Raw genomic sequence first — 24,354 nt, 5'->3', positions numbered from 1 at the left:
GCTGACTGGCGGGGGGGTCCCTTCAATTCTGAACGTCTCTTCCCCGCCCCAAGACGAAATCTTCTTGTCCTGCGGAATTACGGTGGACCTGGTCGCAAGGATACAGCTTTAAAGGGCTTGTGCTTCAAAAGCCGGATGTCTTTGGGGCAGCGCAAGGTAATCGACAGCACTACTGATGTTACAGACATGACTTTGAACGGATTGCACGGAGAGTATCATAAATCCGAGTTTCTGACATGCATATCGGTCAGCACGTTGCGCATAAGTATTGGAGAAGCACTCGGCTCCGGCACCTATTAAAACCTGCCGAGTGGTTGACCTCCGCACCGCCAGCTTTCTCCGTCTTGACGTGCGGCAGAGCTTCACGAGGTCACATGCGGCCCCTCAGCTGGATGAAACGCATTGACTAAGGCGCCAGCAACTTCCAAACGTGGAATAACGATCCCCCAGGTGCGACTGTACAAAAGCTAGATAAGCTACGATTTCCCCTCTGGTACGCAGAGTCCGTGTATAACTATTATCCATTTAAACACCCACCAATATATTAGTCTTCACAGAGGGGGAATACTGAAAGAGTCGAAGAAGGTGAATCGGAGCAGTGCAGCATGGCGTCAGCAAATATTCCAATTATGCTTGGGCAGAACCTGCCGGGCTGGGCTTTCGTGGCACTGTTAGCAACAGCGATCATCATCGTTCACCGGCTGGGATCTCAGCCAGATATCAACAAGTTCCCTCTACTTGGGGCGCAATACGGCAACAGGCGGAAACGTGCGGAGGCGTTCCTATACCAGCCCGTAAAGCTGTATGAAGAAGGCTATCGTCGCTTCAAGAACCAGGTGTATCGCATGACAATGCCTGATGGTTAGCAGCCTACTACGACACAATCGTCCGCGTCTACCCAGCTTGCTGACTTCCATGGGATGCAGGCGACCATCTGATAGTGCCGAATTCGTACCTAGATGAGTTGAGGACACGGTCAGATGACGAGATCGATGTCTTGAAATCATTCACAGACGTAACTTACTGCTCCCGCACCCTCGGATCTTTCCTTGGTCTCTTCGACTAACGCAATGCACCACAGACCTTCGCAAATGACCACATCAAGCTGTTTCCACCAAAGGACAGGACAGAAGTGGCCAACAGCGTCGTGAAGGTCGAGCTGACCAGAAGCCTAAGTAAGACAGCATAAACCACACCAAGCCTGGTAAAAGTTCCCACCGAAACTCACACATGTCCCAGCCCGATTAAACCCGAGGCTATCAGCCCAGGTGGAAAACACAATCAACTCCGAGATCCCACCCTGCAAAGAGTGGACCCCGCTCACCATCTTCCCCATCCTCCTGCGCGTCGTGGCAATCGTCTCAGGCGACATCTTCGTCGGGCCGGACTACTGCCGCCACGAGGTCTACCTCGCCTCAGCTATCGACTTCACCAACGACATCACCGCCGGCGCGGCGCAGATCAAGCGCTGGCCCAAGTTCATGAGAGGTCTCGTTGTGAAGCTGAAGCTGGCGCCGGCGGTCAACCGGGGGCAGGGGCACAGGCGCCGGATGAGGGAATTCCTGGAGCCCATGGTGGCCAAGAGGAGGCAGCTCATGAGGGAGGGCCACCCCGTGCCGGACGACCTGCTTCAGTGGATGGTGGAGAAGACGGGCGAGCATGGGATTACCGATGTTGGACACCTGACTGACATGCAGCTTCTGCTCACTCTGGCTGCGATCCATACGACCACGCTGTCGGCGACTGCGATGTTGTACGATCTTGCCATGCGGCCTGAGGTGGTGCATGATATCCGGGAGGAGATCGCATCCGTGCTGGAGGAGACGAATGGTGTCATGACATCGCAGGCCTTGTTCAACATGAAGCTCCTGGACAGCTTCATGCGCGAGAGCCAGCGGTTCAGCCCGCCGTTTGTTGGTGAGTCTCTCTTCTCTCACTAATTAAGAGGCCTGGACTGCGTGCGACCCAGAGACGTTGACACTGATAATACCCACCCAGACTCCTTCCGCCGCTACGTCTACAAGCCCATCACCCTCAAGGACGGGACCCACATCCCGGCGGGTACCTTCATCGAGACGCCCAGCCTGCCGGTGCTGCACGACCCGGCGCACTACCCGGACCCGGAGGTGTTCAACCCGTACCGGTTCTACGACCTGCGCACCAAGGACGGGACGCCCGACCCCAACGGCTTCCGCACGCGCGAGTCGTACCAGTTCGTCAGCGTCACCAAGGAGAACACGAGCTTCGGCTTCGGCAAGCACGCGTGCCCGGGCAGGTTCTTCGCCGCCAACGAGATCAAGCTCATCATGGCGCGGATCCTGCTGCAGTTTGACGTGCGGTTCCCCGAGGGCGTCAAGGAGAGGTATCCTAACTTCTACGTCGGGAGTGTGAGCGGGCCCGACCCTGCTGGTGTGGTTGAGTTTCGGCGTATTGAAGTGTGAGGAGGGGCAGGTCTGCTGAGATGGATGGGGATGATCCGGCAATAATACATGGCTGCCGAGGCATGAATAACCGCACTGATGAACTCTTTATTGGATTCCCACTTGATACTACAGGCTACATCAGATCATGAATAGCATGAGGACCAGCGGCGCTGTCAACGCCAACAAGGAAGAACTTCCGACTGCGCGTGCAGCATTCTCCTCCCCCGGGTCGCGCCCATTCAGACTCGTGCTGTTGGCACCGCCATAGGCAATCTTGAACACCCAAGCATACTCGTCCGCATCCCTCACGGCCTCGCTGATGGTCAGCGTCAGCCTGCCGTCCGAGAGCTCACTGGGGACGACGGTGCCGGATGCGTTGCCGCCGACGACGGTCACCTCGTCACCCTCGACGTAGGGCACGGGCGAGGTGAGCACGAGGGTGTCGTTGGGCGCGTAGAGGGTGCTGATGTAGAAGGCGTCGGGGGTCTGGGTGAACCGGACGGTGTCGCCCTCTTCTGGTGTGATGGACCAGTAGGTCGTGTTGAAGATCGCCTCGGCGTGGGACTTGATCCAGACGCCTGCCGCGCGAAGGTTGCGCTGTGAAATGTCCACGATGACACCTGGAAGTGTGTCGCATTGTTAGTTAGCTCTGCATGAGACATGTATACGCGTGGGGATCTCATCCTGCTCACCTTCGGCAGTGGGTCCCACATCTAGGAGGAAGTTGCCGTTCTTGCTGACAATATCCATCAGGCTCGTCACGATGCCCTGAGCCGTCAGGTACTTGTCGTCGGGCGTTGCCCTGTTATACCCGTAGCTGAAAGGATCCATGCCCAGGTTCGACTCCCACTTCCGCACCTGGACCGCCTCGTATCTCGCGTACTCAGGCGTGTCAAAGTCCCCCGGGGTGCCGCACCGGTTGTTCGTCAGGACCTGCTTGCCCTTCCTGGCCGCAGCGTTGAAGTACTCGGCCGCAAACTCAGCCGTCCTGTTCGGGCCGCCGATGTCACACCACATGACCTCGGTGCCCATGCCGGCCAGCGTCCGCATCTCGGGCAGGATCTTGTCCGAGACGTAATCGTCCAGGGGAACGTACCCTGTGTAGGGCAGCGTCTGATTTGTGTACGGGTTCGTGGCGTTGCCACCCGGCCAGCTCGCAAAGCCGAGGGAGCGGTAGTCCGGGTGGAACCACTCGGGCAGGCTGTAGTACGTGGCCCGGTGCAGCTGGGGCTGGTGCTGCTCCGCGGCGTCGAAGATCTCCTGGAGGAGGTTGCGGTGGGGGAACTGCGCGACGCTCGTGCGCTCCGTGACGTTGGCGGGGAGGTCGAAGATGGCGTAGCCGTCGTGGTGCTTGGACACCTGGACAAAGTAGTTGGCGCCCGCGTCTGCGAACAGGTCGACCCACTCCTTGGGGTCGAACTGCGACGCCGTGAAGTTGGCGATGAAGTCGTCGTAGACCACGTCCGGCCCGTACGTCGCGAGGTGGTACTCATATGTCCGATCGCGGGTGCTGTCGGGGCCCGAGTTCATCCACCACCAGTACCACTCGGCGTAGGACTCGTTGTTGCCCGAGTTGCCCCAGCCGGGGACGGCGTACACCCCCCAGTGGATGAAGATGCCGTACTTGGCGTTGTTGAACCACGGTGGGGACTCGTGGGCGTAGATGCTCTCGTATGTCGGCTCGAAGTCACGGATGCCGTATGTGGCGTTGAACGTGTAGTTGGTAGACAGGCCGGTGCCAGAGATGACCAAGGTGGCAGTGCCATCGGTCCCTTCTGCCACGCCGTCTGCATTTACAACGCCAATCTGGACACGAGCCTGGTCTCCGGGCCGCAGTCGGTTGATGCGTCCCGGCTGGACCGTCTGCACACCGTCGGACTCGATCGACACGGTGACGCTCTGGTTGGCGAGGACCCAGTCGGTGCCGACGTTGTTGATGATGGCCTCGAAGATCTGGGTCTTGTTGGTGCCCTCGACCCACGTGTTGGTGCTCCGGGCCAGCTCCACATTCAAGCTCAGTCCATCGGCGTCGGTCGGGATCAACGACACCGCGAAGATGTGCAGCCTCGTCTGCTCCGCGCCGCCGCCTGGGCCATTCCCCGCCCCAGAAGTCACGTTCGGCAGCTGCAGGCTCGTCAGCTCCTTCGAGCTGTCGAGCCAGGTGACAGTCCGGAAGATCATGGATCGGTTGTAGTCCACTGTCTCGTTGGTCAGGTGATAAGGGAAGATGATGTCGCCACCATATGGGTACGGCCAAGCCCAGAACGGGTCGACCAACACGGCACCACTGGTAGTCGAGCCGTCAGCGTACGCGGCATTGACATAGCCCGTGGCGATGGCGCTCTCCGCCGCAGCGAGCATTTGCACGCCTATGTAGCGGCCGCTTGTGACATTGAGCGTCTGGCCTTCGGCCAAGACATTGTCGTTGCCATTGTTTTGCTGATACTGTGGGAAGATGAAGTCCACGCCTCCATAGGTGAAGTTCTCGTCCGGTAGAAACTCGGCCGGGTAGCTGGCGCCGGAGCCGTCAAAGTCCGCGTCGCCGGGACTGTTGCCGAACCCTCGGTTATTGCGGAGGCTGGAGATATCGACCGGCAGGGATGAGATGCTACCAGCGACTCCGGGGCTGTTCTTTGGATTCACGACAAGAGACGCGTCGAGCTCTTGGCCGAGGACAGCACCTAGCCCAGCGCAAGCAGCCAATGCAGACAGTGAGGTCCTCATCTTGATCTTATCCCGTCACTCCGAAAGAGGGCAGTGATGAAGTCCGATTGTCGGCTCGCGGGGATGCGAAAGTCGCCTTCTTATACGTGAAGCCTCGACAAAGCGAGTCGCGTAATTAATGCATCGTGAACCAACGTCAAACCCCTAGCATAATTACGCCAGAAGGCGAACTATCTGTTATTGACCCGACGGGAAAATGCTTATCGCCGGGGTATCGTGAGGCCCAGGTACGCGCAACGTTCCTCTCGATGATGGCACGATGGCTACTTGGTAGGGATTGGCCCTTCTCCTCAGTAGCAATCATCTCCGCATCCGTACTGGCGCTGGAGAACCTTGTCGCCCGTGGTGATGTTGATGCGGGGAAAACTCCACTTTGGAAGCAGTTGGACGCAGATTTCGGATGTTATTATCCCATATAATCTGATCTGATGTTCGGATTTAAGCGATGCTAGAAACGGTTTTCCACGGTTTTCCACGGCTTGGCTCTCTCATACCTAGGTAATTGTGAGGGATCGTGGCAGTGGCGAAAGCTCTCTCATCCGAGCGAATAGAACACGGATATTCCTACGCGACTCACCGGTGCGCATGTAACAGAAACAACCATTCTGATGCAAGTGGAATTACTATTCGCGATCCAATACCATAGAACGCTCGCTAGACATTAATCATGAATCCGACAATGCGCACAAATACTAACCCCATCTCCGCAATCGTTCGTACGTCGTGCCAGCTGTTGACATTACAGTTGGCCCGATATGCCGCAATCACACACTGAACGCCGCCTTCACGGCCTTCAGGGTCCGATCCTGCGCCTTCATGGCGCTTTCCCCATCATAGACATCCAAGTCCCGCTCCGCGAATCCAGGCTCAGCGTCGTACTTGTAGCACGGATAGGCGAAGTCCAGCTTCTTTCCCTTCCCCGGTGCGTCTTTGAGGTCGTGCCGGACCACCTTGCGCTTCCCTTCGACTCCGGCCAGCTGGCTGTGATGCACCTCGCCGACCTCGTCCCCAGCCAGGTGCACGACGACTTTCATGGTGGAGGGGAATGCCGCGCGCGGGTCGGGGATGATGTTCGGGTAGTATGCGACGAGGACGCCCAGCTTGTTGTCGTGGTTGTTGTCGATGATGTGGAAGTGTTCTAGACAGGCCCCCGCAGCGTCGCCGAATGCTGATCCAGTTTGTCAGCTTCTGATCAGGCACTATGCAAGATATAGATGTGGGATTCTCTGGCCCCATATCTGTGACATCTGGATGCAGTGACTCTGTCCCTGTCTATCTCCAGTATGAGGTACGATGCATAAACGTAGTGACACCGTGACCTACCGATTATTCCGAAGGTCTCACCAATCTCCAGTGGTTTCGAGAAGAGTGACTCCAGCTTTTTCGTGTATGATGCGCCACCCTTGCCCATGGGAAAGTATTCGACCGTGAAGCCCGCATTTTGCCATTCCGACAACGTTGTGGAATCAAACTCGTCGTCCTCAGCAGTAAAATACAGTCTCGGCGGCGCGTGGAACGTCTTCCGGAAATCATGAGATAGGAAGCCCGGGTCACGGATGTTTGTGCCGTGCTGCGAGACCAGCACGGCGTTGCGCTGGCCCTGCTCTCCCCGGTTGGCCAACACGGTGTTGGCGAGATTGGTGGCAATGTTCGTCAGGTCTGAGTTCATTTTTTTTTATTCTTTGTGAGTTATAGAACCGATAGTATTATGTGTCGTTCATGTTTCGATGGTTGAATGTCATAGATGCAAGATCAAGGTCAGGTCTAGGATGCTTGGCCATGAGCCTGCATGTGGCTCTGATGATGCATGACATCACACGCGGGTGGCCGTATGACATCAATCGCTGACCCACTTTCAAGTCCTCTGCTGGGGTAATTCGCCATGCCTGGGCATGTAGAAACTGACCGGATTCGCATGTTACATTTCTCTCACAATTATTTATGGTTCTTTGTGTCTTGATTCTACTATTTATATTCAATATTGAGTTATTGAGCAATTGATCCCCATTACCCCGCGCATACGGCTCAGTTGTACGGGCTGGACTAGTCCCAGTGCACCTAAATATCTGACATTTCTGTCTCATTCACGACTGTCACATATTCAGATACTGCTTGCTATACCAGGGGTAAGGATATTTGGAGATCAAAACTCAATATCAAGAACTAGGGTTGGGTCGATTCCCAATGGAACTCCTTCTACGCTCTGTAAACCTTGGAAAGTGTCGATCTGCTTTAACGGAACAGTTGGAATTTCTGTGCAATCTCAACCTCTGCCAATTTTTGTCATGACAGTGTTCAAGAATGAGCAGTCTTGTCTTTGGGCATGAGTGGTATGATGTATGGAGTTTTGTCGTCGCGAAGTCTTAATAAGCACAACGTTGAGATGCAGTGGGACCCACTTGACATGCATCTGGTCCCTACCAGATTGGGTTGATAGAACTTATTATTTTGATCTTGTACGGCCGATGATCTTTCTCACTGAATGAGCGGCAGCCTGGCTCATGTACGAGACACAAGTTCCTTAAAGTTGGTGCACAGTTGACTACACATGTAAGAAGATTGAAACCTGGCAGCCCTGGGCAGAAAGGTGGGCCCTGGATGCATCTGAGCAGGCGGTGGGATCCTACGAGAAAGGATTTGCTGGACCCAACGAAACAAGTGCCGCACACAAGGGTGAATATGCCACTTTTCGGAACAGGAGATCAGTATCTTACTAATAATTAGAAGACCCTTTTTCTGTCTCTTTCGCGGTCTAGAACAGGGGCTTGCTAGCAAAATGGATATGCCAAGCAGCCATTCCCGGGAAGCCCTGATTTGACAGCATACCTAGGTAGCATCGTGAATGCGGCTCCGGGATAGGCCCGCGGTGCATCTTCCGCTTCGGGCGTAGAACATGGCTAGCGTTATATTTTGAACGATCCCCTACTGGATATGGCTGGTTGGTACATTCTAATTCCGCCATCTGGCAAAGCAGAATATGAGAGGTGCTATCAGACCACAACTGGACCCAGGCTACCCTCAATCCTGCGTCTAGCTCACCGAGGGATCCACATAAAGCCCACATCAACCCAACCAAACATGCGCTCCATCGCCTATGAGACAGCTTCAAACAGTCCTGCATGGAATATGGGTCACGGTCCAATTCCCCTAGTGGCGGTCCCCTTCAAGGGGCCCCCGGAATTCCTTGCCGTACCGAGGCATCCATATGTTATGGAAGTCAGGCGATTTGATTAGTCGTCCCGAGTTTTAAAAGCTGCTCGGCGAAGGCCATTAGCCTCAACGGTCCTCGAGTCCTCATCCCCCAAGCCCCAACCACGGCCTCAAGACACTCACGCACAAGTCCAAGCAGTCCGAAGAAACCGCAAAGATGGCGCCCGTCAGCAACAAGTCCCTGATCTTTAAGAGGATCCCTGAGGGCATGATCACGAAAGATGTGGACATGGCCCTCGAGGACAAGCCCCTGGAGCTCACGCCACCGCCCAAGGGCATCGTGGCGAAGACGCTGGTGCTTGGATTTGATCCTCACATGCGCGACCGCATGAAGGGCCCCACCTTTGAGAGCTACGTCCCGGGTTACGTGGAGGAGCAGCCCATCCAAGGCTTCACTGTCGCCCAGGTGGTCAAGAGCGACAACGAGGATTACCCGGAAGGCCAGCTCCTTGCCGGTGTCCTGCCTTTCTGCGAGTACAATGTCGTCCCAATCGAGGTCAGTCTGCCCTGCGTAAACAAGAAGTCTGTTCGGGGGCGCCTAAACTGACCTCATGGTTCAGTACCTCGAGTTCAAGTCCCAGGCCTCCCACATGGTCTGGAAGGTTGACAACAAGTACAACATCGACCTCGGCAACTGGGTGGGCGCCCTGGGCCTCGCGGGCCAGACGGCGTGGAACTCCTTCTACGGGCTCGTCAAGCCCAAGAATGGCGAGACCATCTGGGTCAACGCGGCCTCGTCGACGGTCGGCGAGATCGTCGTGCAGCTGGCCAAGAAGGAGGGCATGCGCGTCATCGGCAGCGTCAGCTCGGACGAGAAGGCCGAGTACGTCAAGTCGCTCGGCGCCGACGAGTGCTTCAACTACACCAAGGAGAGCTGCGACGCGGCGCTCAAGCGCCTCGCGCCCGAGGGGCTGGACGTCGTCTACGAGAACGTCGGCGGCGACCACTTCCAGGCCGCGCTGACCAACATGAAGTGGTTCGGCCGCATCATCGTCTGCGGCATGGTCTCCGAGTACAACAAGCCGCCCTCGGAGCAGTTCGGCGTCACCAACCTCGCCGAGATCTTCCGCCGCCGCATCACCATCCAGGGCTTCGTCTTCTGGGACCACAACATCTACACCGAGAACATCGACAAGTTCTGGGAGCTCATGCCCAAGTGGATCGCCGACGGGTCCGTCAAGGCTCGTGCTACCAAGTTCGAGGGCATCGAGTCGGCCCAGGATGCATTCCTGTCGCTGTTTACCGGCAAGACCTTTGGCAAGGCCACCGTCAAGATTGCTGAGCCTTCGACATGAGGAGTCTATCGGATTAGGTCTGTAGAGTCTACCTAGGTATATAGAAGTGAGACAAAATATTAATTAAAAGCGTTCCTCAAAGCTGCCTCTTATTTCTTGTATCATTACCATGTCTAAATATCTGATCCGCCGCCGCCACTTGAGCAGAGGAAGCCAGGGGAAATGAATGGTGTTGCCAATTCTGATGGGCAAGGCCGCTCCACTCATCTATCTACTCCTCGTCGTCGTCGTAGTCGTAGTCGTCGTCATAGTCGTAGTCGTCGTCATCTTCGATGTAATCATCGTCGTCCTCGTCTCCGTCGTCTGATACTTCAATGTCCGGCTCCCCACAGGTAGTACCAACACAGCACGAGATTGTGCCACTCTGGCAAGCGCCGAAGCTGAAGGCGGAGTGATCGTTGGGATATGTGTACGCCAAGCCCTCGCACGGCTCGAAAAACTCGGTCGCAGAAGTAGCGCCCATGTCGTCTCGGAGAGGGTTGAGAGCGGCTATGGCGGGACTGTGAGTGCCGCGCTTCTCGAGCTCGGCGTTGGCGTCGAAGAGGTCCTTGTTGCACCCCGTCACCCATTCGCCGTCGCACTCACATGTCACTGGCACGGTGAAGCCATCGACGTGGGAGACGTCCACGCCAGCAACGGCGAATTCCCAGCCGTCCGGACTGGATGTAGCAGTTAGCCGTGGATTCGGGTTTGATCAACAAGACATGTATGGCCTTACACCGCGAACGCCGCCTCCAGGAGAGTCACGTCTCCATTCAAGGGCATACCACCCCTGTTCAGGGCGACATTCCCGGCCCAGCCAGTTGGCACGGCAAAAGAAGCGGTCGATCCGTCAGGAATCACACCGGCCGGAATAGGGCCGTCGACTGGCGTTGGACTGCCTGCGTTGCTAGCATGCGCTGTCGTGATGTCCTGGCCTGTTGGCCATGTTAGCCGTCTGATCACACTAAGCTGTGTCACTCGCCCAGATTACCCTTACCATACGAGTTAGTGATCTCGATCGTGAGATGATCCGGAGGCTCGACCATACGTCTCTGCAAGCGCGCGCCGCTTGAAGAGGCCCGGACTGCTTCAGTCGGGCGAGGCCCGGCAGCGGAATCAAAGACACCTGTCTTGATGGTCGGGGGCTCAGTATGATGAGAGGTACCGATGCTGGTCGCCGCTGGAGGTGCTCCCAGTGCTGAGCCGGTGAAGACGGCGATGTAAAGAATGGTGCTCTTGTTGAATTTGGCCATTTTGGGAAGCTCGGGGTTTACTGAACGAATGTAGTGAACTGAGATCTAATACAGAAGTACTTGGTGAGAATGTGAACTTGGTCCATAGGAGAAAAGTTTCCAATGAGCTGGGAGCACGTGTTTAAATACCTCTGCGCCGTCCCTCGGTAAGCTGTCATCTTCCCTACATTTGGGTGTGCTCTTCCTCGACGGTCAGATAGTACATGCTTTTATGCTGTCCGGCAGAGACACCAACAAGTACACTTTCGACGCCGGGAAGAGTCGGCTATCATACTACCAGTTCTTCGAAGGGGTCTACACACGCTATTGTCTCCACCCATAGAGGGAACCGCTGTCTTGTCCTCTCGAAGACGGGGTTAGGGAGGTACAAGGGCCAAGGCCAGTGTCCCCTTTCATATGACGGTGCTAGACTAACAAGGTTCCTAGCCCCGACTACGAATGTCAACAAACCTTTACGTCACAAGGTCTACTGGTACAGACCGGTTCGAGACTGCGCAAGAAGCCGCTCTTTTGGGTCGAGGCGGGGACCCAGTCGTTGTGGGAGTTGTACAATGAAAGCTGACTGTTGAGGAATCCATGAGAACCATCTAAATCTCCCAGTCTAAGTCAACCCAGTTTCCACGCTGAGTATAGATGTGACAGTACGAACAGGCCGGTGTTGTTTATGTGTGAGTGACTGCCTCGTGGATGCCAAGGCCCCGTGTTCGACAGCGCACCTGTCAAAGTGAGAACGGTCGGCACGGACCGCGGACTAATCGAGCGGTACCTGGACGGTTTATCCTCGCCGCTCCAGCCCCTGGCACCAGTAGTGGTTCCATGCTGGACCATGCTGGGAATCTAGCTAGGTATGGCACTTTACCAAGGTACCCTAGGATACCGACGGGACTGTCGCGTGAGCAGACAGCATATATTGTTTGCTCGAGTTGTGTGCTCCAATATGTTCCCACGGGCAGGCGGACGTACGACACAATATTCTCCAGATCTATCCTAACACGATTGTAAAGACTGAGGAGACAGACACAGATGCTGGTCCCTAGTCCCACACCTGTCTGAAGGTATTGAGGGAGGATTAAGCAACGTTACGATGGCATTTGTCCCTTGGGCATGGAAGAATGACCAACTCCTAGCCAATGAGAGATCCATCAAAAATGTTGAGAATGCCATAAGCAGGACTCCGAGGTCTTTTATTACATAATTGACTCTGACGCAACAGACTTCGTGTTGACAATTCGTTGAGCTACATCGAGATTCATGGATGCACCCGAGCGGTCCCAAGCTTCAAGTTTAGAGCTCTGGAGCTTCAGCCCTAGGAGTCCCGAGGTCAGGACCGCCGGTATGCCGGCGCGACCATTTACATCATACCTAGGCATTCCCGCCATGCGCGCCAATTATATAGGCCGCGCAAGAAGCTGGGCCAGACCTCTGGATCTGCAACAACCAAGTGGCCTAGTTCGAGACGGCTCTACGACCATCAGCGCGCGGCCAACGGTAGGAGCAGGCTGAATGCCACGCCCGGGTGTCTAGGTATCTTGATTGTAGATTGGATCATTTGGAGCCCAATTTCTGATTGGCGACACTTAGGTAAGCCTTGTTGCTTGCGTGACTGGCAACCGAATTCGACCATGTTCTCTCGACTTCTTCTTGCTCAACCTTCAGGCACCTTATTGCTAGCAACCTCGGTAATGAAATATCCTTCCCAGGCGATGTCATCAATAAAGAACACGTGGATCAGGTCTTCACAGTCCATCAAGGCTCACCCTCTATTTTGCTGGTGGGGCTGCGGGATATTTCACAAATATATCGCCTTCCCGTTCGCCGTCGAAGGAGTGGCCATTGATGGAAGGTCTATTTGGAGGGACGTGCCACCCAAATTCGAGCTCTAGCAAGATCATCCAACATGTGAAGATTCACGCTCAGTCATCTCTTTCGAAATCTGGGTGAATGAGCCCGACATCATAGTTTCCGCTTTGGCTATGTAATATAGGATGGATAGATGCCGGTACGCACTTGAGTGTGTCAGCCTAGTATCACGCGACATTGCCAGCATGGAAAGAGGTCGTCAATTTGAAAATATTACCGCGAGCAATCCGTGTCTTTGATTTAAGTACCAGAGAGCACCTCTTTCCTTTGCAGAGGCACCTTCACCAAGCTCACCCCATCGACGACAAGAAAGCCATATCCTCAAGCTAGTTTTGCTCGTCTTCTTTTGGCTGGAAAACATCCTTGACAGCCGGATATCTTCTAAACTCCTTTCTCTTGTGTCGAGCATCGGCTCGTCTTCCTGCACTCCTTGACCAGCATCGCACGTGTCCATTGGGAATACGAATCTTTTTATTTCTGCTATTAATACCAAGAAAATTATTATTCGGCAACAGTGCACAATATTGCAAATTCTGACCCACTCCCATTCGAGCGAGGTGAGGACTGTTGCGAATCTCGATCGACTAGGACTTCAGTTGAAGCGTGCATTGACTAGCGCGTTTAAATGCTGGATCTTCTGTTCTTGTTGTGCGAGTGGACGCCTACAGCTACAATAAGGAAAGTGGTGTCAGTGTATCCTTCTTCTGATGCCAATAAGAATAGGAACAGGTGCCTGAAATACTGAAGCTGCTACATACCAGTCAATATCAGAGTGACAACGAACAGCACCCAAATTATAGCACCTAACCCGGCATCGACACCAATACAGACCTCAGCGGCGTAGATAGTCTGCTGTGTGACACTGATGGGATTCGCCGAAGTGATCCCCGGGAGAGCAGTTGGCCCAGGACTATTAGGTGCAATGGCGGTCGTCCTTGTCGGGTTAGACCAGGCCGCTGCGATGATATTTCGGTTAACGTCTGCACCCGCACCGGCGAGGTTAAGCTCTCCGGCGTAGCTTGCGAATGTTGCCCAAGTTGCCAACCAGAATATGTTGGTTAATGATTCGATGGTGCTATTAATGTATTTCACCAACTACGGTCAGAAGCACTTCGATGTCTAAGGATAATAAAAGGCAACATACACGTGTGCGATCCAATGGTAGGCTATTGGATATGCGATAACGCTGACGAGTAGCCAGATGAAGTACACGACAGTCCAAGAGAAGGTAAAGAATGCTAGACCTAAGCGTATTGTCAGAGTGGCCTTATCCAGCTCAGCCAGGAGGACCCGGGCAGCTCTCGGAGGGGGGGAGAATCGCGTGTAATACCGAAACCAGGTAGCTAAAAAGAACAAAAGAAGCATCTGTCAGCCTGCATACCGCGGCGTCAACAAGACCATCGGAATTGGGAATGCTAACTTACAGATCCGAAGTTCAGTGTGAAGGCCGAGAAGGCCGCCAGAACGAGAAATACGACCGCCAGGGCGAGCTGGGCGATGCGCAGGCCGAAAAGAACCGACGTCACCGGGTGAATGTGTGATCGGCTTTTGCCATCCTTCGAATAGCGTGCCCACACGTTCGGGTTCTTGGCAGGCCTTTTGTTCTCGTGCGATGTGCCCGTTTGCGCCTCGGGCTCGTGCGCAGGCTCTTGCTCCTGTGCACCAGAAGACATTTCGAAGACGGCCTTGAGCTGTCACTAACGTGGTCTCGTTGCGAACCGCTCACAAAGTGGAAAGGTTTGACAGCACGGCGCTTGAAAGTAGTGGAGCTAGTTCCTTATGGTTCGGCGGGAGGCACTATATATCCCCAACCCGATCTGTTATAAGCTAGGGTGGAATAATTCATCGATGGGTTTCCTTCTCCTACAGGATTAACTGTGAGCGAGAGCCCAGGGAAGACGCATGTCGTAGGGAGACACCAGACATACCCGGTTTCAGCCAAAGAGGCTTCCGGCCTATGAAGTCTCCCCGCAAACTTGGTATCTCCCTGCAGGACTCATGCGATCTGCAAGCTATATTGGACCCGACTCCTATACCTCTCCTCCTACACACAACCTCGAAATATTTTCAATGTCTCAACCTTGATTGGTAACTTTTGGGCTGCGTTTGCGTAACAGAACAAACTCAGAGAACTTTGGCAATTTGGTAAACAAAAGCTGTTGATGTGCCTCAGTGCGTTTGTCTTAAATTTGATGCGTGTTTCTTTGGGAGAATATAAATCACCACCTGACTGACGCCAACACCGTGAAAGGGGGTGCCGCCACAGGAAGTTGACTCGGCTGACGCGCACCATGGGCCCGGTTTAGGTGATACCGAGTGCATATAGGTAGTTTCGTTCTTAATCTATATACATCCTATAGGCATATAGTCCCTTCACATGGTAGTGAATACCTAAGGACCTGGTATTAAAAAGAATTGTATGAATAATAGTATGAAAGACTCTACCTAAATTTATGATCTTAATCTCATCGTATATAAATAAGCTTAATATTATTTTAAAAATTATTTATAATATTCAAAGGTTGTTATTAACTTAAAATAAATGAAAGGATTATCTATTGTATTTATGAATAGTAATTTTATTTACAATATAGATATTCCCTCTTTTCCTTTTCATCAAGAAAAGGCATGACATCCCCTCACTCACGGAGCAGCCAGGGGGATCAAGAGATGCTTGTGGATGCGGACTGGGCGCTTTTTGAAGTTGTGGGAGTTTGAAACTCGAACGCAGTGGATCTTTTCATTTCGCATATCTTCTACCTGCGTGCGGTGCTTTCTGTCAAGAGGATGAAACCAGACCCAAGGCTGTTTGAACCAAAACATTAGAAAGGTCCAGCTGCGGGCCGCGTCGGTGCGACCTTGTATGGCCTGGCCCGAGAGTTCGACCGTGAACAGAGGCAACCCATCCAGTTCGCAGCGGCACAAGCGGTCTGCTTCCAACTGGCCACCATGTGAAACAGGCGTGGTGCGAACGCGACCGCTTCGTTGGGTTTCGGGTGGCACGAAAACAGTCACTCAGGAGTTTTTCAGTGCGACGAAGAATGGAGTGCCAGCTAGGTAGCATATAAGCAGTGGTTTGCCCCTTCGTGATACAGCAAGGGCAATTTTAAAGAAATCTTTGATAGTTCTGAAAATTATTTCGTTGAATTTTGCTTGCAGTGATTGACGCCACCTTCAATCGTTGCAAGAAGAGAATTGATCTAGAATTAACCTTCCGGTCCTGTCATGAACACCTTACCTCAACGGCCGCCATCGCCACCAGACAGCGAAAAGGCAAGCTGTCTGACGACGGATACAAGGGGATCCACTGTGGCAAGGGTTGTTGGAGGACGACTAATACGGCAAAACGAATACTTCATTCCACATGATGGCATCAACGGCGATATTCTGGCGGCAGAACTTCCTTTCTATCTCGGCAATGATGCCTCGCAAAGGCCAGGGGCATATGAAGACGAGCAAACGGGCCGCCTCATCCAGGGTTACTACATCACAGCCTATAGAAACCTTACTGCGGCCATGATGGCTGACATCAAAGCCGACTCTGCCAAACGAGAAGAGGAACGGGCTCGTCCTCAAACCGACTGCACCACGGATCAAAAGATTCAGCAATGGCGAGATGGCCTGCATCCACCTGGTGGGTCCATATGAGATAAAGATTTGTAGCCAAATATGCCAGGATAATACTAGAATGGAAGATGGATGAATTTCTGTTCACTCAGGAATACTAAAATCGGACTGATGACAAATGATATTATTAAATCTCGCAAGGCAGCGGATGCTTTGCATGTCAGAGGCAAGAGGTATCATTAGACTAGACTACTCGAACTCAACTGTGATCTCAGTCGTTTGTACCACAACAAACTGCCCAGCAGCCCCATAACAGAGCGAAGATGCTTTGCCGCCCTGGCCATCCTCCAAGGCGCTATTCAGACTCCAAGTATCGACATCGCTGTCTCCGCTACCAAAGTCTTTCAAATTCCTGGTAATAAACCGCGGCCTACCATGAGCCAGGCGCTTCTTGGCAGCTCTCGTGCCATTCATGTTCCCTGCCATGGTCTCGACCACGGGCTTTTCATCGCCGTCGTATATGGACTCACCCAGCGTGCCTGCATAGCTGTTCTTCCGGCTCCACAAGAAATCCTCAAGCTGCTGGCTCAGGTTCGGATAGATATGGCTTGGTGCTGCTGGACGGCAGACCCTCGGGACCGATGCGGATGTTTTTGGTATTTGATCTCCCGAGGTGTCAGACAGCGAGATATCGAACATCTCGTGATTAAGTTTTGGAGAGAGCCCTGCCGTGTCGGTTTTCCAGTGACGGGCGGCGTTGCCCATCGGGGCCGGAAGAGGCAGTGCCAGTGGGTCGGCACAGCTCGTTATTGTGGTGGACGTCGTGCCCGTCATGTTCGAGGGCTTTGCGGAATCTGAGCCCCCGAAGCCATTCCATCTGAACAGAGACCAGCGTCTCTGCCCCGAAGTGTCATCCCAAAAGTCAAAGTTTGACCCTTGTGATTCAGATTGGTCAGACAGCCGCCGCTGTGTAAAACGTTTGAAATCGGTCAGGAGCACCCGGAGCGCCGGGATGGAAGCGCCGACGATGGTGACGGCCGGCTCAGCCGCCCCTAAAATGACAAGACTGGCACCTGTGTCTGGGGATAATAATATCAGCAGGTAGTTCTCCACACCACGAGGGTCTCGACATACAAGTCTCATCAAACAGCGAGATCTGCGGTATCTGCGAGCACTTGGCAAAAGCCGCCGCGCCAGCACACAACCCCATGCTCATGGCCACCAGCACCCCAATCTTCTCCCTGCGCTCCATCCTGGTCTCCCAGATGATCCTCCAGGGCAGGACGGCCATGACGACGTCCATGCAGCCCGAGTACGCGCCGGCGGCGATGCCGAACCTGACGGCGATGTCGGGGCTCCAGCAGGTCCCGTCGGTGAATATCTCCCAATGCCTGCGGGAGGGCTGGCACTCGACCCACGAGTAGAGCGCGTCACAGGACATGAGGATGTTCATCGAGACCATGATCACCCAGACGAGCGCCCGCGTCTTCTCGTAGCCGGCCTGTGTCAGCCTGAGCAGGGTCAGGCCGAAGGATGATTTCGACCACACGGCTGATAGGGTGCTAAAGGTTGTGCTCAGGGAGCCGAGGAGCAATAATTTCTCCCGGTTGTCAAATTCAATTTCTAATAGATGCATACCGAAGCCGAGGCTGACACTGAGAGTCATGGTGATGGAGTTTGCAAGCAGGAGGATCTACAATTGTGGTTATTAGCAACCGGCACGTAGACTTCAAAATTCAACTACAGGTCTCTTACCCATGACAGTATTAATATCCAGTCGTCCCACCAAAGGTCCTTGTGTCTGTACGACTTGCAGTACAGCCGCAGGCTCAAAAAGAGAGCCGATATACACGTCAACATCCACAACGCAGTGTTGACCTCCGGGCCCCGGGTGCCCGGCCCAGCTGCGTCCCTCTCCTGAAGCTGGGGCACATTTTGTTGAGCTGAGTCTAACATGTGATGGCCCAAAGGGGCTACTAGCTGCATTGGGGCTTTGTGGCCCGACGGTGTCGACAATCGGGGTTGTGCGTGCATGCGTGCAGGCTAGTGTTATTAAAGCTAGGGTGTCCAACGCTCTGGGCCCATGTTCACTCAGAATTATTCCGTGTCTTGCAGGCTGCGCTGCACGTCGCCGTCATCAAATGTTGGAAGGAAATAAGCCCAGGCGGGCAGCAACGACGGCGGGGACTGACTGGGTGGATGCATGGGGCAGCACAAATATTTACACATAATTTTTACAGGCGCAATATTTGCCCCTCTTGGTCATGCAATCGGGAGTGAGCCATGCATACTTTTGAGGAAAAGCGGACTGCAGTTGTGTTCCGGCCAGTGAGGCTGACTTGAGGCTGACAGGGACTGACCGTGGCGCTGACGCTTCGTGAGCCCTGCTGACAGCCAGGGCTGACGGGACGGGCCTCGCTGTGACATGTTAGGACATGCTTGCAATGTCTTCCAGAAAAGTTTGAAGAACTTCTAATGTTACATTGGGCCCAAGAGGACCCTGCATTGTTGAAATGAATTAGCGGCTGTGGTCCTTAGGCCCGGGGGTGATAGTGATGCTCCCCTAGGCCACGTGCCTACAAACGTACTGTATTGTCTCTGTGCTCTTATTATTGGCACTGCACCTTTAAAACACTGGGTCTTGAGGGTTTACAACTGTATGAAGGCGCCGCATTAATTTCATGTTTATGGGGATTAGAAACGAAACCGCCCCTTGGTGATGCTCCTGGTACTGACTGGGCTCGTGGAATCCTCTGTGTTTGTCATGCCCAGGTGGCAATACAATCAAGCACACGTTCCTCATAAGGTGTAGCTGTCAGGATTTCTAATCCGTTTTGCGGCATGTAATTCTCACCTGCGAGCCCACCAAGTACAGCCAAGTTGGTACATGATGCTGGCCGGAACAAAACGTCGTCAGTGAATCATTGGGTGGCTCGCATCATCCATCGACCATTTACCTGGGCAGTCATGTGGTTTCAGAAAGGGTGGATAGACCTTGGAAGCGCTTCAAAAAATCCATTCTGAAACACAACCAAGGTAAGCTTGCAGAACTATGTGATTACGGCTGCTCTGTACTATATTGTTGATAACCGCGATGGCCTTGATCGAAAGACCGATGTCTTCTTATAAGTCCTCGACTTCCTGAAAGTCGTTGAAGGAGACCTCAGATGCATCTTCGAGTATCTTATGCAGGTCTACGACCCAGATGCTCTCATCCGTCATAATATGACGGAGGGCGACGTGAGGGATGAGCCGGGGACACCAGCAATATGGCGGGAGCATCCAACCAGCATCATGAGTCGGCCGTCTTCGACAGTATCAGAGCTCCCACTACAGAACACAGTTCTGGCAATGAGACATCATTGGCGATGACGCACCCTCTGTGGATGATGGCTCAAGGTGGCTCGATCCGGATACCATTTACCGGTACTCGTCACTGCAGCCCAGCCCAGATGACATCCTCCTCGACGTGCCAGCCAGAGTGGTCTGGTCATGACCATGACAATGCATGGCAAACAAGAACCTCCGCCCATCGCATCCCAAGACCCACACAATAAGTAACACCGCACACACCCAACGACAATCACCCCCTCCCCCGCCGCCGCAGAACAGCAACCATCTCAAACTCAGCGACGCCCGCCCTCGCCCCCTCGACAACCTCAACCTCCCCAAACCCCTCCACACCACCGAAACACCCCCCAAACACGCTCCAGTCCGCCCGCGGGCCGAGCCACAGCACGACCCGCACACCCCCCTGCCCCGCCGCCCCCAGGTACCGGCCCACCAGCCCCGGGTCCCGGGGGTACACGAACATGAGCGTGTCGGCGGCGCCGGCGGACGGGTGAACCTCCCACGTGCCGCGGACGGTGGGCGCCTGCGGGGCGGGGAGGTACCTGTTCACGGGCGTGGGGGCGCGCACCTCGATGCCTTTTACCGTGAAGGGGCAGGGGCAGGTGGGCCCGGGTGGGGAGGACCTGGAGGGCGGGGGGGCGATGTGGTCCTGCAGGTGGGCCTCCAGGAGGCCGCTGCCGCTGCCGACCGAGAGGATGAGGTTGTTGCCTGTGGTGTCTGGGCCGCCGTCTGTGGTGGTGAGGATTTCGCTGAGGGTCTGGAGGAGGGTTGTGGAGATGCTTAGGCAGAGGTCTGGGTGGCGGGTTGGGGTGGGGTTGAGCTTTGGGAGGTCCATTGTTTATGGTGATGTTTACTGTGTTGAGGTTGACTTATACGCCTCTATAGGAAGTTGGTGATGGTTGGAAGGAGGTGAGAAAATCAGCCTGAGGGACGTTGGTTGATGGTTCAGGGTAAAACCCTGCTCCTCATCCCAGCAATTAAGTCTCGCCTGAAGAAGGAACGTTTGCCAAGTTAACTCCCTCCCAACTCCCAAACTGGTACTCTTATATGCCCCCCAAACACACACCTGGGCACCTACACTCAACAAAGCCGTCATACACTCATCACCATGCAACATTTAAATACAACACCATCTACGGCACATAGCCCAGCTCATCGCGCCTGTCATCAACCAGCCTGCCCCACTCAAGCAGCAGCCGGAACATATAAATCTGCATGTCCTCCTTCCTCAGCGCCCTGGCCGCCCACTCGTGTCCGTGCGTGGCGATGTCGTGTGCAAGAGGAACCCCCTCCCCGTCATCGTACCCCCCATCTTCCTCCCCGTTCTCCTTTCTCACCACAAACTCCCGACTGGCAAACCGCACAACCTCCCACAGCCCGCTGAGGCTCGCGTCCAGCGGCACAAAGTGCCTCCACGGGTGGACCCGCTCGTCCATCCACGTGCGGAAGACGGTCGCCCGGTACGCGGTGCTCCTGCTCTGCAGGAAGGCCAGGAACCGCCCCGAGAAGCCCGTCCCGTCGGCGTCGACCAGGTGCCGGTGGGCCCAGTGCTCCTGGAAGTCCGTCCTGGGGGCGCCCTCGGGATGGTCGGGGGAGGAGGAGGACAAGGGGCTGGGGCCGTAGAAGGTGGAAGCCATGCTCCGGCACGCGGAGGGCGAGCAGCGGGTGAAGCTGCCCGAGAAGGCGACGTCGACGGCTGGGGCGTCAGATAATGATGATGATGACGACGACGACGACGGCAATCCCTTGGCCAGGTTCACCAGCCTCGCCCTCAGGAACCCAGGCCACTTGCTCCCCTCGGCCCAGCCGTCCGAGCTACTCCCGCGCCAGAACACAACATCGCTCTTGTTCGCCCACGCCACGTCCCTCCCGGCCTCCACGCCGACCTTGTCCGCAAAGTGCCACGGGCTCGGTACCAGGATATCAATAAATCCGCCGCCTGCCGCCCGCGCCTGGCTGAACACGGGGACGAGGCGCCGCGTGATGGCAGGCCCGCTGTTGCCGCTGCCTCCCCCGGGGGACGCCAGGAACCCGGACAGCCGGGCCAGGTCCGGGCGGGCGCACAGGTCCGGCGTGGCGGTGATGATGCCGCCGCGGGCGATGGGCATGGCGCGGGTCGCGTCGGGCCACCGGTGCCGCAGCGCGGCCGAGCCGGGCGGGCAGGCCGGGGTGATGAACTCGTCGTATATCCCGTGCTTGGGGTTCTTGGTGGTGAAATATGAAGGGGTGGCGTGGCCGGGGGAGGCGAAGGACTTGTCGTCCCACGGCGGGGAGGCCGCCTTGCTGAACCACCCGCGTAAGGACTTCTGCTGCTGCTGCTCGTCCGGTCCGAGTATGATATCAGCACCCTCCTCCTCCACCTCCTCCTCCCGGAGCACCCGCCCAAGACTATCCCGAGGAACCGCAACCCGGCACTCGTCGTCCAGGTTAAAGGCAAGGTCCATATCAGGGAGGTCCGCGGCGAACGGCCCGATCATGTCCCTCCACGCCTCCAGCATCCAGAAGTGCGTCGGCGGCGACCCGGGGCCCAGCTCGACCCTGCCAGTATGCTCACTGCCACCACCGCCCCGGATCCGGATGGCCCCTATCCCGAGCCCGCCCCTCGCCGCGAGCACCTCGCCCGTCCGCGCCCTCAGCTCCGCCGGCGCCAGCGCCCGGAACGGCGCCAGGTCCCCCTCGATCTGGTCGAAGACGTCGAGCACGGGCGACCCGCGCGCCCGCGCAAACGCCACCCACCTGTCGAAGTTGGGCGGCGGCGCCCGCCCGTAGCGCCCCCGGTACGCGGCCGCCGCCTCCCTGGCGTCCTGGCTCGCCCCCGCGCGCCGCACCCAGTCGTCCGATGCCTGCTGGGCGGCCTGGATGGCGTGGGCGGCGTCCCGCGGCTGCGAGAGGGCGCCGCGGGCGCAGGTGGCCGCCAGCAGGAGGGTGAGGAGGCCGAGGCACGCCGCCAGGCGCCGCCTGTGGTGTGGTTTGTCCGTCGGTGGGAGCTTGGATGCCTCGGTGTCGAGGCGGGCCGTCGTCTGGGAGAGGAGGGCCTGGGTGGCCACGGCGAGGGCGCCCAGGACGACTGCCTGTGTTGGGATGGGACGCGGCGCGCCGTAGCCGGTGGTGGACTCGAGGTTGGGGTGTGTTGCTGTCAGCGCGGCTGCGCCCACGAGGGCCAGTGTCGCTGGGGATATGTGGGCAAGGAGGTATAATCCCGAGAGAATTACGCCCGCGGCCAGGAGGCTGTCCAGGGCCTGGTCCTTGACGACGAGGCTTCGTACCGCCGGGGCTGCTGACATCTCCCGCAGGCTCGATGTCAGCAACGGCGAGGTGGCCGCCAGGAGGGACAGCATAGCCACCGCTGCCACGAAGCAGTCCAGGGCGAGCCGGTGGCCCCCGTCCACTCTCGGCACCGGCCCAGGCCCAGGCTCCTTTCCAACCTGGTGGCATCTCCCTCCCCCCCGCCACCGGCCGGCGAGGAACAGCGCACCGGCATCAACGGCCCTGACCAGGAGCTGCGCGAGGCCCGCCGCGGGCCGTGTCGTGCCCGCCGGACAGACCAGCCCGGTAGTACTCGTGTGCGCGGCGGGGGCGACGAGGCGGTCTGCCAGCACGGCCCAGGCGAGGGCGAGGCCGAGGTGGCGGATGGGAAACTGCTGTCTGGTCCTCCCGTGCTTCACGGTGATCCTGGTGAGGTGAGACCACGGCCCCTGGGGCGGGCTGGCGGGCACCCCGTCGGGGGACGCGGCCGGCGTGTGGTCTTGGTCATGGTCTCTGGGCCATGCCCACTCGGCGAGGACAATTGCCGCAGGGAGGAATGAAATCTAGTTCTCCGGGGTTCAGTAACGTGCTCTGTGCATCTGTCCACACCATGATTTCGTCTTCCACAGACACCTGGGGCAGCCTTTCGCATCTTTCCCTGGCTGGGGTTTGTCAAATGCTTACCAGGCCTCCCTGCGCGGTGCACTGAGCCCACCAGAGGGAAAATCGAAAGAGAAAGGCCCTGCAGACCAGCGCCAGCGGCACCGCCAGGGCCCCAAATACCTCGCCGCCCGTCCGGCTCCGTGTGATTCCTCGCAGGTATCGCCCGCCCGGAGCCCACCGTCCAGATTCTCGTCTCGTATATACAAGAATACCGATGCCGCCCCACAGCAAAGCCGATGCGGACAGCATGACTGCGTGTTCTGTAAGTATCAACAGTAACAGTGTCAGCACGACGAACAAACAGGGAGGGCGTTGGGCTGCGCCGGGCTCACCCAAAGAGGCGCTCGTGGGGCGCCTACACGAGGTGACGAGAAGCCCCAGGACGAAGATGCTACGGCCCCTGACTCAGCTATGCCCGCCTCTCTTCCCGCGGCGCTTGGGAATTATGGCGAGGGGGGTGACTGACCATAGCGCGGCTGACTGTCTCGTCGTGATGGCTGCCGCGACCGTCTTGATGGCGGCGAGTGGATCCCGAGCCATCGTTCGGGGCCCGCGTGGGAGAAGGCATGGCATGGCGGGAGGGTCAACAGGAATAATAGTATGAAAAGAAACGCTGATCAAAAAAAAAAATAAAGAACAAGAATTGAGAGCATAGTTTCTACGAACGAGCCTTGGCAGCCAGCCCACCGCCGCCTATACCATCCGGCTCTCTCCAGTCGAACGAACAGGCCCGGAGGACAGGAAACCTCCCACCCCATGCTGTGTAACTCGTTCACCTGA

The 24,354-nt window shown here is 56.1% G+C and overlaps 9 protein-coding genes across 9 annotated transcripts; 3 read left to right on the top strand and 6 right to left on the bottom strand.

Annotated features, from left to right (window-relative positions):
* Nucleotides 1-605: 605 nt before the first annotated feature.
* KVR01_007176 (uncharacterized protein) lies at nt 606-2,441 on the top strand (the record flags this gene model as incomplete). Its single annotated transcript, XM_044783327.1, has 5 exons — nt 606-861; nt 927-1,015; nt 1,082-1,175; nt 1,240-1,917; nt 1,999-2,441. The coding sequence occupies 5 exons, from the start codon at nt 606-608 to the stop codon at nt 2,439-2,441; spliced, it is 1,560 nt and encodes a 519-aa protein (XP_044643429.1).
* Nucleotides 2,442-2,561: 120 nt separating this feature from the next.
* On the bottom strand, nt 2,562-5,147 carry KVR01_007468 (uncharacterized protein; the record flags this gene model as incomplete). The annotated part of the gene is made up of 3 exons (XM_044781676.1): nt 2,562-3,043; nt 3,116-4,089; nt 4,138-5,147. 3 exons carry the CDS (start codon nt 5,145-5,147, stop codon nt 2,562-2,564), a joined length of 2,466 nt encoding a protein of 821 aa, XP_044643721.1.
* Nucleotides 5,148-5,748: 601 nt separating this feature from the next.
* Nucleotides 5,749-6,904, bottom strand: KVR01_007321 (uncharacterized protein). Its single transcript, XM_044792398.1, has 2 exons — nt 6,471-6,904; nt 5,749-6,315 (listed from the first exon to the last, which is right to left on the bottom strand). The coding sequence occupies exons 1-2, from the start codon at nt 6,814-6,816 to the stop codon at nt 5,912-5,914; spliced, it is 750 nt and encodes a 249-aa protein (XP_044643574.1). The 5' UTR covers nt 6,817-6,904; the 3' UTR covers nt 5,749-5,911.
* A 1,215-nt stretch (nt 6,905-8,119) lies between these two features.
* KVR01_007501 (uncharacterized protein) lies at nt 8,120-9,733 on the top strand. The gene is made up of 2 exons (XM_044790644.1): nt 8,120-8,853; nt 8,918-9,733. The coding sequence occupies exons 1-2, from the start codon at nt 8,515-8,517 to the stop codon at nt 9,650-9,652; spliced, it is 1,074 nt and encodes a 357-aa protein (XP_044643754.1). The 5' UTR covers nt 8,120-8,514; the 3' UTR covers nt 9,653-9,733.
* A 122-nt stretch (nt 9,734-9,855) lies between these two features.
* Nucleotides 9,856-10,887, bottom strand: KVR01_007630 (uncharacterized protein; the record flags this gene model as incomplete). The annotated part of the gene is made up of 4 exons (XM_044791905.1): nt 9,856-9,869; nt 9,992-10,311; nt 10,371-10,569; nt 10,632-10,887. The coding sequence occupies 4 exons, from the start codon at nt 10,885-10,887 to the stop codon at nt 9,856-9,858; spliced, it is 789 nt and encodes a 262-aa protein (XP_044643883.1).
* A 5,085-nt stretch (nt 10,888-15,972) lies between these two features.
* KVR01_007316 (uncharacterized protein) lies at nt 15,973-16,395 on the top strand (the record flags this gene model as incomplete). The annotated part of the gene is made up of 1 exon (XM_044784734.1): nt 15,973-16,395. One exon carries the CDS (start codon nt 15,973-15,975, stop codon nt 16,393-16,395), a length of 423 nt encoding a protein of 140 aa, XP_044643569.1.
* Nucleotides 16,396-16,563: 168 nt separating this feature from the next.
* Nucleotides 16,564-18,300, bottom strand: KVR01_007414 (uncharacterized protein; the record flags this gene model as incomplete). The annotated part of the gene is made up of 3 exons (XM_044785248.1): nt 16,564-17,393; nt 17,449-18,007; nt 18,070-18,300. 3 exons carry the CDS (start codon nt 18,298-18,300, stop codon nt 16,564-16,566), a joined length of 1,620 nt encoding a protein of 539 aa, XP_044643667.1.
* A 1,597-nt stretch (nt 18,301-19,897) lies between these two features.
* Nucleotides 19,898-20,500, bottom strand: KVR01_007126 (uncharacterized protein; the record flags this gene model as incomplete). Its single annotated transcript, XM_044789034.1, has 1 exon — nt 19,898-20,500. One exon carries the CDS (start codon nt 20,498-20,500, stop codon nt 19,898-19,900), a length of 603 nt encoding a protein of 200 aa, XP_044643379.1.
* A 197-nt stretch (nt 20,501-20,697) lies between these two features.
* Nucleotides 20,698-24,114, bottom strand: KVR01_007137 (uncharacterized protein; the record flags this gene model as incomplete). The annotated part of the gene is made up of 4 exons (XM_044788057.1): nt 20,698-23,474; nt 23,596-23,834; nt 23,907-23,929; nt 24,041-24,114. The coding sequence occupies 4 exons, from the start codon at nt 24,112-24,114 to the stop codon at nt 20,799-20,801; spliced, it is 3,012 nt and encodes a 1,003-aa protein (XP_044643390.1). The 3' UTR covers nt 20,698-20,798.
* Nucleotides 24,115-24,354: the final 240 nt, after the last annotated feature.

The sequence above is a fragment of the Diaporthe batatas genome (genome assembly GCF_019321695.1).
Source record: "Diaporthe batatas strain CRI 302-4 chromosome Unknown Contig00008, whole genome shotgun sequence".
Lineage (NCBI taxonomy): Eukaryota > Fungi > Ascomycota > Sordariomycetes > Diaporthales > Diaporthaceae > Diaporthe > Diaporthe batatas.
The sequence above is the reverse complement of the archived record's forward strand: the minus strand, read 5'-3'. Positions and strand labels throughout refer to the sequence as shown.